Source organism: Triticum dicoccoides, chromosome 2B, assembly GCF_002162155.2.
Source record: "Triticum dicoccoides isolate Atlit2015 ecotype Zavitan chromosome 2B, WEW_v2.0, whole genome shotgun sequence".
Lineage (NCBI taxonomy): Eukaryota > Viridiplantae > Streptophyta > Magnoliopsida > Poales > Poaceae > Triticum > Triticum dicoccoides.
The window spans coordinates 105,308,673-105,321,491 of record NC_041383.1 but is presented as its reverse complement, the minus strand read 5'-3'; the positions used below and the strand labels follow the sequence as shown (position 1 = coordinate 105,321,491).

General features: G+C 47.5%; 1 protein-coding gene and 1 pseudogene across 1 annotated transcript; one reads left to right on the top strand and one right to left on the bottom strand.

Annotated features, from left to right (window-relative positions):
- Positions 1-121: 121 nt before the first annotated feature.
- LOC119362377 lies at positions 122-5,404 on the top strand (annotated as a pseudogene).
- A 336-nt stretch (positions 5,405-5,740) lies between these two features.
- On the bottom strand, positions 5,741-6,863 carry LOC119367265 (putative serpin-Z8). The gene has a single exon (XM_037632829.1). It carries the CDS (start codon positions 6,861-6,863, stop codon positions 5,775-5,777), a length of 1,089 nt encoding a protein of 362 aa, XP_037488726.1. The 3' UTR covers positions 5,741-5,774.
- Between the last annotated feature and the right edge of the window lie 5,956 nt (positions 6,864-12,819).

Here is a 12,819-nt window from a genome sequence, read left to right as displayed (position 1 = left end):
CGCCCGCTCCGATTGGGGGTTCGGCGAATGCGGCGCGGATGCGCGCGCGCGCCTCCGGGTGGATCTGGACTTCTCTGGATTATTAACCGCCTCTTCTTGACTGGTTTGCGATGCAGGCTACGTGACCACCGACGAGCGGCGCCGACAGGTGTGGCACTGTTTGTTTCCGCCTTCATTGCGGTTGGAGCGGGGCCGGTGGGCGATTCGTGCTGATTTTTGTGTTTTTGTGTGTGTGGATTTAGGAGGTCGTCTTTCATCCATTCGATCCCGTGGAGCCGATTGTTGGCGGTGGCGCTGTCGATCCAGTCCCTGTCAAACGAGCGATACAGGTTGGCTGCGCTGCCATACCCCTTTTATCCATGATGTCGACTCTTTTGTAGTACTAGTAGATTTGTATGGTTCCGTGATGGCGACCTCAGTGATGTCTAGTCATCATCGTTTGTTGTGCTCCTTTATGTCAAGATTCTACCCGGAATTAAGCATAGGATGCTGAGTGGAACGGCTGATCTGCAATGGCAAGCTTTTTTTGGTGTAGTGTCTGTCGCGTATTAGCTTTGTTGAGATACCGTTCTCTTCTTATATAACCCTTAGCACTAGGGGGAATGTATTATACTCGATTTTCACTTTGTTTCATGTTTATGGAGTATGAAAGATAACAAAGTATTTTGACAGCGCAGTTCAAGAATGGGCAAATTTGCATCTGCGATATGTTACACTTGCTTTTTTTCTTCTCAGGATGCACCCAGGAAGATTTCGAATGGCAGCAGTGGGGTGCCGCCGCCACATCATAAGCAAATTGATCGCCCCCCTTTGGCTGTTAGTCCTAAACCAAAAGGTACCGCATAGTAACAGAAAAAACCCGGTGCCCAGTTAATTTTTTTTCTTTGTCTAAGCTTTTGAGATAGGAGTGAATCAGTGAAAGTGTTGCAAATGCTAGAAAATCATTTAATGAATGTAAGTATGCCTATGCAATTGCAAAGAAACATGGTATACTTATTAGCAAAACCTGCTGTTTGTGCCTTTGAGGTATTTACTTGAGGAAAGTGTGCATCATGAATATACCGCGTGGCATGATTTAAACCAGTGCTCTTAGGTCTCCAGCTTTCTGATAATGTGATAATACCCGAAGACGTGCATGTGCTATCTCGGTTTTTCTTTGGTCTCTACCTCTTGCTTCCGTTAAAATTCCTATTCCCTCTGTAAAGAAATATAAGAGTGTTTAGATCACTACTTTAGTGATCTAAACGCTCTTATATTTTCTGAAGGAGGGAGTAGTTTACTATACATAGACGAAGCAATTTATTCTACCCAAATATTTCCAAACAGACTATAACGTGCATGTGCTATGTCAATTCTTCTTTGGCCTCTAACTCTTGCTTCCCTCAAAATTCCTAGCTCACTTTACATACTAGAAGCAATTTTTATTCTACCCAAATATTTCCAAACAGACTATGAAGTGCATGTGCTATCTCGGTTTTCTTTGACGTCTACCTCTTGTAGTTTACTTTAGATACGAGAAGCAATTTATTCTACCCAAATATTTCCAAACAAACCAGTTTGATGTTTCGAGAACAACCTCGCTTTCTTTGGACGAGCTGTTTATATGTTTTGTTTTACGTGGAACCTATTTATAGGTTGCAGTCCTTTCTTTATTGGTCTTTTATCCTGTATGGTGCAGCTGTTTGTTTAGTTTATCTTTACATCTGACTCAGTAATTGATGACATATGCAGTTCTTCCGGTACCAAGAACTGAACCGCCAAAGGCTGTGAAGGGATCAACTCAAAGAACAATTGTACGCCTTCTGCATTCAAATATATACTGTATTTTTCAGAACTGGGCTCAAGCTCTGCTTATGTTTTGACATGTTTAGTCAACAAAATGAAAATGGGGGGTTCTACAGCAGTAGCAGCAAGTATATAATTTTTAGATATTAGATTGTCAGCTCAATCTCATAAAAGATCTTAGGCACACAATGCAATATTTTCAAATAATTGCGTTCCATATTAGTGGATTGATGTGATAGTGTACTTAGGTAAGCTAATCTTAAGACAATGCTGAGTGTACTGCAACCCGGCATCTTTCGGAGTGTATAGTACTTAATTTTCCAATCAATGTTCTTATCCCTCCCCTTATCTTTGCATCAATCAGAGTCCAGTGGTTTTGCTATAATGCACATGCATTGCTTTCAGGAAGTTAGCAAGGATATAAAGAGACAAAAGAAAGACCTGAAACCAGATGAAGTGGAAAATTTAAAGGCATGTCAGCTTGAATTTGGGAGCTACTGCCTCTGGTCAACAGAACACAAAGTAATTATGAAGGATTCAGTAGTGAAAAGGCTAAAAGACCAACTATTCGTGGCCCGCTCATACTATCCAAGCATTGCCAAACTTGAAGGGCAGGAGGCACTTACTCAGGAAATGAAGCAAAATATACAAGACCATGAGAGGATTCTCAGTGCATCTGCTGTTGATGCTGATCTACCATCCTTGTAAGAATACATTTTTAATGGTTAAGCTTTTATTGTCTTTTCTTAATTCATTCCATTTGTAAATCTTAAATTTCAGTTTATGATGACTAGGTTATTATGGTACCGTATCTTACCAGCACACATCAGACTGAAACGGACATTAGAGTGTTACTCCCTCTGTTTGAAAATACAGTGTATTTGCCTGTCTAAACTTGAACTTTGACTGTAAATTTCTCATACAATATATTGTTGTCACAAATCATTATCATAAGAAAGTGCTTCTCAACACGAATATAGTGGTGTCTATTTTGTGTAACGTAAGCTACGTATTATTCAACTAATTGTTGGTCAAAGCACAAATTTGGACAGTCAGAATACTCTTTATATTTTGAAATGGAAGGAGTACCTTTTGGTGCCTCAGTGGATATGGTTCTGATACGTGTCTTGTGCATTTATTTGTAAAAGGAGTAGAAACCCAACCTGCATATAATTTACCAGTTTTCAATATATGAGTTACTACTTTGATAATTAAATGACAACTAAGCTATTTCGTTCAGTATCAACAAGAAGATAGAGCAGATGGAGCACACAATAGCAAGAGCGAATTCATGCACTGTGGAATGCCACAATGTTGTCAGGAAGCTTCGGCAGATACTTGATATGACCGATGATGAAGCTCATTTTCATATGAAGCAGAGTGCATTCCTCTACAATCTTGGTTCTCAGACATTGCCAAAAACTCATCACTGTTTCTCTATGAGGTTGACATTGGAATATTTCAAATCCCCTTCATTGGATTCTGATGTTTATCCGGCTCGCAAGTTTAATACCCCAAACCATAGGCACTATGTTATACTATCTAAGAATGTCCTTGCAGCTTCTGTTGTCATCAACTCAACAATTATCAATTCTAAGGTATGTGGGTGATATTTAAAATTATTAGTTTGCTGTTATCTTCTGCTATGGGCATTGCTGATGTTCTTATTGTTCTTGTAGGAGCCGGCAAACAATGTTTTTCATATCCTAACTGATGCCCAAAACTTCTATGGCATGAAATACTGGTTTGCCAGAAATTCATACAAAAAGGCACCTATCCATGTCGTAAACTATGAAGAAATGATCTTAGAGAAGCTACCGAAGTTTAGTACGCGAGAGCTGTATTTGTCTGAGGAGTTTCGTGTTCTCATCAGGAGCACCGAGCGGCCCACTGAGCAGACAAGAATAGAGTACTTGTCATTGTTCAGCCATTCACATTTCTTTATTCCTGAAATATTCAAGGATCTAAAAAAGGTGGTTGTATTGGATGATGATGTGGTTGTTCAGCGCGATCTGTCTTTCTTGTGGAAACTTGATATGGGGGACAAGGTAAATGGTGCTGTCGAATTTTGTGGTGTAAGACTGGGTCAAGTGAGAAATCTCCTGGGTAAGACAAAGTATGATCCTAAATCATGTGCATGGATGTCTGGGGTGAATGTGATCAATTTGGATAAATGGAGGAAGCATAAAGTGACAGAGAATTACCTGCTGCTCCTTAAACAGGTTGGTACAAGTCTTCTCTATTTGGTTTCATGCTACAGTGTATAAAAAACTTACTTACTTACGAAGCCTTTGATCCCAAACAAGTTGGGGTAGGCTAGATATGAAACCCTTTCACGAGGACTTCCCAGGAGGTCACCCATCCTAGTACTACTCTCGCGCAAATGGGTTTCATACCCAAAAGACTGGCTAGTTTTTACGTTGGCTCGCCAAGCCTATCACAACCCTTAGATATGAAACTCTTTCACAAGGACTTCCCAGGAGGTCACCCATCCTAGTACTACTCTCGCTCAAATCGGTTTCATACCTATGGGACTGGCTAGTTTTTACGTTGGCTCGCCAAGCCTATCACAACCCTCCTCCTTTACCCGGGCTTGGGACCGGCTAAAAAACTGAGCCCGCATAAAAAAACGGCATGGGAGAAGATTTGGACAGTTTATATGTGGTGTGAAATTCAGTTTATTCTCAATTACTTGCATGGAATGGGTAGCATGCTGCATTAATTTTTGTTACGGGCAAGTGTCATTATTGTATTAATTTCTGTGTAATACCGAACAACGGTGCTTCATATAGTTATAGGGCACTGGACATTTATTCTGCTGTTGTGTTGCAGGTCAAGAAAAAAGACGAGGTATCTCTGAGAGAAGCTGCCTTTTCTTTAAGCCTGTTGTCTTTTGAAAATCTCGTCTACCCTCTTGATGGGAGGACGACTCTGTCTGGACTTGGATATGATTATGGAATCGATCCGGAGGTTGCACAGAGCTCTGCAGCATTGCACTACAATGGCAATATGAAGCCTTGGCTTGAGTTAGGCATACTGGACTACAAGAAATACTGGAGGAGGTTTCTCACTCGAGAAGATCGATTCATGGATGAGTGCAATGTAAATCCGTAGCACACTTGATCAGAACCCTCGACAACAGTTTGCGACATCCACTGGCCTCCACCTAAAATCCGCCACTGTCTACTGGATGCCTGTAGCTCCCAAGACCTGCACTGTCATTGGCTACCATCCACAACAAACTAGACGCAGCAGTTGAACAGGAGAAGAGGTGCTGCCATTGGCTACCAGTGTCGACAGTATTGAGCAGACGCAGCATCATCTGTCCATTGCATTGAACAGATTGATTGATGGTTTCGGGATCTTGCGATTTTTTATGTAGCAGGCAAAGGATGATGTCTCGTTGTCCAGACTGTTTGGAAAGATCGTCGATGCAAAGATTCATTTCATATTTCTCTCTTTTGCCAATAAGGGCACACACACACATGTAATCTCATTTTTTGGCTGTTAGCTGTAGCGTGGTGATTAATTTTTTGGGGTAGTTCTGCGCCTGTGAAACTGTGGATAACCTGTATATTGTTTGCTATACTTGCTCGCTGGAATGCCATATTTTCTACAAGGTCTCGAGGGGCGCACTCATTTGTTATCGTGAGTGGTGCAGTGTCCATGGCTCCTTTGTGCGTCTGAATTGGTGTGTCCATGATTTGGCAATCATGTATCAGTGCACTAAAGGCATGATTAACACCTCTAATGGCCATGCTATAGCATGCAAGGAGTACCTAGGCGTGGAACTGAAACTTGGTTTCTGAGGAATCTGAAACTTTAGTGACAGCAACGAGCCAGCGAGTAATCACTCGAGCAGATCAACTAAGCCTGAAGGAACAAATTAACCGATAAACCTTACAAAAATGTGTAAAAAAATTGGTCATTTATTTCAAACGCATGCAAATGTATTCGAAATACGGGAGTTCCAACATCCTAGGTTGCTACTATTGTGTCGAGGGATCGAGGACATGGCCGGCAAAGACGACGGCGCCGGTCCCTTCCTCCACAATGAAGTAGGCGAACGGATGATCGGCGACGAAGTCCACTGGTGGCGGCGGCCTCGGCCTGGCCTCGCACCCCTCCTTCATAAGACACATGGTGACGGCCGCGGCCCTTGTGCCCTCCTCGTTCACCTCGGTGACCGCTTTGTGGATGACCTCGCTCAGGACCAGCGGGAGGCCGGAGCGGTCGTCCTCCGTCATGTCGGACAGGTCGGCCGCCTCGCTGAACGGCATGCGGAGGCCCAGCTTGTTGAGGACGCCGCCGACGCTGTCGTGGAAGGAGAGCTTGAACCTGGGCACACGGAACTCGCCGACGCCCACCTTCTGAGTAGGCAGGTGCTCGTGCAAGAAGTCCGGCCGGGAAGCAATGGCCTCGAGCAGACTGCGCAGACCGTCGTCGGCGTCCGGGAGGAAGATGCACATGGAGAACTGTGTGGGGCTGGAGCTGGAGCTGGGCAAGCCGGCGAGACGGAAAGATGCGTTGGGCTGGCGAGCAGCATGAGAGAGTCGATCAGGATGGCCGAGCGGGGCACGGTTAGGGAAGAACGGGGCTGGCTTGGTGGGATCACGGTGAAAGGTTTCGGTGCGTCTGTCTTGCGTGCTCGCGTCGTCTCTGGGATGGAGCGGCGGGCGTGGGCGCGCGTCCCCCATCTCGTACTTAAGCTTGAGCACCTTGAACCCGGCGTGCACAGCCACGAACTGCCTCTTCCAGCTCTGCATGAAGGGCACGTCGACGGCGCCGGCGCCGCCGGCCCGGCGGAACGGCGCGTCGGCGGTGTCGCTCTTGTGGAAGGGCTGGTCCCACTTGCCCTTGAAGTAGACGGCGTTGCCGAGCACGACGCGCGTGAGCTCGTTCACCGAGTTCCGGCCGAGCACGGACTCGATCAGGCCGTTGGTGGCGCGCGCCGCCCACGCGTTGATCAGCTGGCGCGATCCCTCGGGGTCGCCGCGGAAGTCCACGGTGGAGGCCTCGGCCCCGTACGGGCCGTCGACGACGGCCCTGCGGAACCCGGGCTTCAGCGGGCAGGCCATGTCGCTCCAGACGCCGCACGCGAACGCCACGCACGGGCCGCCGGAGCCCGACTGGTCCTGCAGCGCGGCCCCCGCTGCGCGCGCGACGAACGCGTCGAGCTCGCCCCGGGACGGCGCGCCAAGGAAGCGGAGGATCTCGTCCAGGGTGGCGCCGCGGGCGCCGGCCGCGACGAGCGCCAGCGCGGTGTAGATGGACAGCGGAGAGAAGACCAGGTTGCTGTCTGCGTGCTTGTCGGCCAGAGCCCGCGCGAGGCTGGCGGATAGCGCCGCCAACCCTTGGGCACCGGAGACTACGCCGCCGGTAGGCTGACGATGATGCCTCCTCGTCGGCTCGGCTCCTCGGAACTCCATCGTCTCGTATCGTATCGTATCGAATCGATCGCGGGTTTAGAATCGCTGACGGGTCTGATTACTTTGCTTCGGTTGATTTCACGAGTTGCTAAGGGTCGGTTTGGAGTTGTATTGCAGAGTTGAGTCAAATGCGTGATCATTACGTACGAATAAGGTGCTCACGAATTACAAAGGGTTGCATACGTATCAGGCGCTCCGCCTTCTCCTCCTTCTCTAAGAAAGAAAGTTAGGGTTCGTGCCTCTCGCCGGCGCCGGCGCAGGTCCGCCTCGTCTCCGGTAGCCCTAGGGCCATGGAGGCGCGGTGGATCCTGGCAAGGGCCGGCGGGAGGGCTCCGTTTCTAATCGTTTTTTTTCAATCTTGTTAGGGTTTGTGTCCTATTCAGGAAGGCGAGACGGCGGCGGCTCCCCATGGAATAAAGGTCTCTCCGCCTAGCCCCCGTTCCGGCGGTGCGTCTAGCATCGTTGGTGGGCGTGTGGAGGTGTGTCTCCGGCAGATCTATCTTTGGTGGATTTGCTCGGATCTCGTCGTTGTTCGTCTACGTTCGTGTGTCTTCGATTCGGATCCTTTCGATCTACGTTATTTTTCATCGGCGGCGGTTGTTGTTCTGGGGTGCTGGTCCTACGGGGCCTTAGCACGACGACTTCCCGACTGTCTACTACAACAAGTTGTGCCCGGCTCCGGCGATGGAGGGGCGATGACGGCGGCGCGCCTTCGGCTCGCTTCAGTGCTTGTAATCGTCGTTAGGTGGTCTACGAATCTGGATGTAATTTTTATTTCTAGTATTCGTTGTACTGCCATGATTGAGGATGAATAGATTGGAAGTTTTTTCGTAAAAAAAAAGAATAAGGGGTGCTCACGTACCAATAAGGCTAATCCTAACTATTTGCACTTCGCATGTGCATGCCCCTCTTTCTCTCCTTTTCAACACCACAGTCTTACACATGCATGCCTACAGTGTCCTTTCTCTCTACAAACTTTATTACTTCTAGTTTTCTTCTGACAGTTTAGATGATTCATATCTTTATAATTATAATTTTATTTCTAGAACTTTTAATATATTTGAACTATTGACATCAAGATCTTTAGAACAAGATCAGTCTTGGATAGTTTTTAAACACATTTTTGTTAACTAAAACTGCAATATGATTGTTTAGTAGGTTATCAGTGTTTCTACTGAGGAACTTTGCTGAAAAGAGTAAAGAACTTCTCATTTTTATTGTAAAGTGCTAAATGAACAGAATTAGAAGGTGAAGAACTTTTTGAACTGTGGGTTTGCACTTTGTTAGAAATATTAAAGAACTTTGCTAGAAAATGTATTTGAAACCAAAGAACTTATAAGCAGCTTGCCTGAACTTTTTTGTGGGGTACATGGAACTTGTTTAAGCCACACACAATCTAAGTTTATCGAACTTTGATGAAAATTTTCAAACTAGTTCAAATATATTCAACATTGGTCTTGTTCTAAAGGTCTTTGCATCAGAAGTTCAAATATGTAAAAAGTAATAAAGATGAAATATTGATTTAGAAGGTATAAATGATTTAAGTTTACAAAGAGGTAATAAAATGATGGGTTTGTTTGGGAGAAAGAAGAGAGAGGTACCAGCACTGTTGATTTGACATGCATGTAGGATAGCTGATTTGACTTGCATGCAATATGGATGAACTGGATATGGGTTGTGCGCGTATACGTTCTCAAATTTCTATCGTCTCGCCTTGGGTTTCCTGTTAGATTTCCTTCCCTCTTTTTTACTTTCCTTCTTTTTATACTTTCTTCGTTCAGTGCATGCGCTTACGCGAAAACTTAGCTTGCGAGATCAAATGCCATAAAAACTTCCGTAATTTTAGCGTGTGAGTGTTTGCGCGCTGTTGCGCTGCCCGACGTGCTAGGCACCGTACGATCAATGCCTAGTATTCCATCGTAAATGGATGGATGCCACAACACGCGTACCCACCATATATACAATGCACCCACCACGAGTTTCTCGGAACCCTAGCTGGCTAAGGATTGGAGATTTTCTGGTTTCTCTTCGCAACAATACTACAAGAACCACACTTCCAAAAACTTCCATGCTCAAAGTGTCCTTGATAGCATCACTCAGTCCCAAAGATTTCCGAACTTGCTTTGCTCTGGGGCAAGTAAACATCAGGTGTTTAATATCTTCATCCCCCTGCTTACACACCGGACATCGAGGACTGGCGTTTATATGCCTCTTTGCGAGCACATCAAATCCAGTGATAATGCCATGAAGAGCTCTCCATGCAAAGATCTTGATTTTACTCGGGACATTAAGCTTACAGAAGATATCCCATGCTGGGTTAGTCGGGGAGGACCCCTAACCATCACTTCTTATAGCCGTCGAACAATACAAAAGCTGCCATTCCTGGTGATAACATGATTGAACCTTAACGGATAGGAATTGGTCAGGTCCCAAGCCACAAAGTCCTCCAACGCGTGAACATTTAGGCCTTGTTTGGAACTAGTGTATCGCCGGGGTTCAAAACTAAGAGGGAGAAAAAAAGAATCCTCTCTGTGATGTGCGTAGTGTGTATCCTCCTGTAAATTTATAGACATATTCGTATACAATATGCGTATATACCGCTGTCTGTGTCTGCTCACCAAAATATCCGCACCGACCAGTCTTAGTAATCTCCTAATAGGAGTAGCACCAAAGCAATGTTGACCTTTAAGAACAGTCCCTGCTCCGTGTGACGCCAATACATAGGCTCAAGTGAGTTAGCAAAGCATATGCCTGTTCTCACTTCACTATCGTCCTCTGCCTCTCTTGCTCGTCCTCTTCCTCCTGTGAGGAAACACGTACGTACGTACATGCTGTCCATGTCGAAGCATCGAACTCACAATCGGGACGTCCGTAGGCAGCATCCTGTCTTTGCCTGTCGATATGGTTCGCGACAAAAGTACCCTCTTGATCTTCGTCGTCGTCGTGGCCGCTCATGCGAGAGCTGGCGCCACCGTACGGGCTATTTGTTCCTTCCGCTCATATATGTGTTGTCCGGACGGGTACCTACAGTCCTTCACACATCAGAGGCGCTCCACTATAGCTTAACTGCTCATGAAAAATGGCCTCGAAACGTCTCGCTGTTCCTGCTGCTGTGTTTGCTTGCCTGGTCCAACTCATGCTACCACAATCTCTGGGTCATGGCGTTGGAAGGGCTCTAATGCCGCCTGGAGGGCTGCGTCATGTATCCGGCGCAAATAGCAGCAGCATGAATCATGTATTGCCCTTTTCTCAAAATAAATAAATAAATCATGTATTGCCTTTTATTTCCCTTTTTTTGGGTGTATGTTTTCTACTCAAGAACTCAAGAAGATAATGCATATGGCCTAACGTGACAATAACGTTGCTGTTACACAACGGGACAGCACATACGAGTACAGTACTCTGCAATTGTGTGGGCATTCGCTGTTTGAAGAACTTAAATACTTTGTGTTAACTACACATGGTTCTCTTGACGCAGTGGGCTGGGTACCAGACCGCGGCGGGGCGGGGAGGAGAGTTGTACGGCGGCAGCGCCAGGATCAACGCGTGGGACCTGGAGCTGAAGCCCGATGAGGCCAGCTCGTCGGTCATGTGGCTCTCCAGCGGCAACAATCAGATCATGTCGGGTTTCATGGTACGTACGTTCCTGCCTGCATGCTTGAGTTAAATCTCTTTCTAATCACCACACAAAAACGACACGTCCATCATCACTCCACTCTGTTGCGTTGCAGGTATCCCCCGAGCAGTACAACGACACCCACCTCCATTTCTTCGTCTCATGGACGGTACGTGCGGCGTGCGTGCACCATTCATAAACTGCGCAACTAAACCAGGAGGAGTACGACTCTGTATATGATGGTTGTTGTCTCGATCTCGACCAGGCCGATGGGTTCAACGCCACGGGCTGCATGGACACGGACTGCCCGGGCTTCGTGGGCTCCACGCCGCCGGCCAGCGTCACCCCCGGGTCGACGGTGGCGCCGACGTCCGTCTACCACGGCAACCAGACCGAGTACATCGTCACCATACTCCAGGTCCGACCCCAACCGACGCCCGTCTACAAGTTCTACGTTCGGTTCATTGATGAATCACTGGTGTTTTGAACTTTTGATGCAGGTGGCTGGGAACTGGTCCCTCATCGTGGACGCGTCGGGGGAGAACGAGACGGTCGGGTACTTGCCCGGCTCGCTGTTCACGGGCCTGGCGGGCAACGCGACGGTGGTCGGCTGGGGAGGCAACGCGCAGTCGTCGTCGGGCGTCGCTGGGCCGCCGATGGGGAGCGGGCACGGCCCGGACGAGGGGGACGGCGGCGCGGCCTACGTGGCCAGCATCCAGGTGTACGATTCCAAGGGGAGCGCCACCGCCCCGGCGGCCGGGAACCTGACGTCGCTCACGGACGCCGGAGACTGCTACGGTGCCAGCGATTACGAAGTCGGAAAGGACGACGGCGGGTTCTTCTATTACGGGGGGCCTCAAGGTTGCAACCACTAAAAAAAAGTAAAATGCACTGGCGGTCATTGAACTTGCATCAATAGCTCACTTTGGTCATCGTATTTAAGAATACGGTCAATACGGTTACTATATACATCTGTTGGTGATTATACGGTCACTGCCTCATCGTGTATAGCTTCGTATTTTCCTCAGTTGACCCGTCAAACAGTCCAAAAGGTGCCTCATCAGCTCAGGTCCCACATGTCAGTGTGATAAAGAAATAAATAAAAGAAACTAAAATTATGTTTGTTAGGCGAATCGACAGAGGGACTTGTTGGTGCAACCCAGACGCGCTAGCGAATTGAGCGCGCGCGGAAACCTTTGTGATGCAAAATTTATTTACTATTACTAGTACAACTCAGGGACAACACACCCGATCCTTAAAAAAAAAAAGGGACAACACACACCCAGCACGCATGCACGTGCGCCCGCAAGAACGCGCGCGCCCACACACGTGTGACTACTCTCCTCCTGCCCCCGCAACACACAGGTGCATGCACATCACTTCTCGGTGTATTGCTCATGGCGCAGCGGCAAGCTCATCGCCTGCCCCCGCCCCCGGCTTTGACGCCGAGCGCGCGTGGTCGTGGACTTATGGCTTTACGTATCTCGCCTGTCGAACAGTACTGCCGGTCGGCGGCTGCAGCCGAGCTGGTCGACACTAGCCAGTGTGTGTTCAATCGATCAAATCCATTATTTGTATGTGTGTCTAATCGGCCGCAACCCGTCCATCGAGAGAACATGCATGCATGGCTGTATGTGAGAGCGGATACTCTTGTGAGTCTTGTGATCCGGTGTTTGTTGTGTGCATACGTGCTGTGTGCTAGCGTGTGCGTCGCGTGCGTGCGTACAATGTGTTCTCGTCCTGTGTGCGTCGTGGGTAATTTATACGGAGTATAAACTATAAAGTATCAACCAATTTAATTTTTTACACAAAAAAGGTTGTGCGCTCAACCGGTTAGTTTACGTGGTCGGCGGCGGCGAGCGAGAGATCCATGGTTCGATACCCAACGTCCATAATTCTAGTTTAACTTTAACCCACTCACATGGGGGGATTCACAAAGCCAGAGACAATGCTTTTTTACCCCACTGACATGCTGGGCCTACATAAGGC

Excerpts from the sequence above, each read along its gene's own strand:
- LOC119367265 (XM_037632829.1), bottom strand. The coding sequence starts at position 6,863 with ATGGCCTGCCCGCTGAAGCCCGGGTTCCGCAGGGCCGTCGTCGACGGC.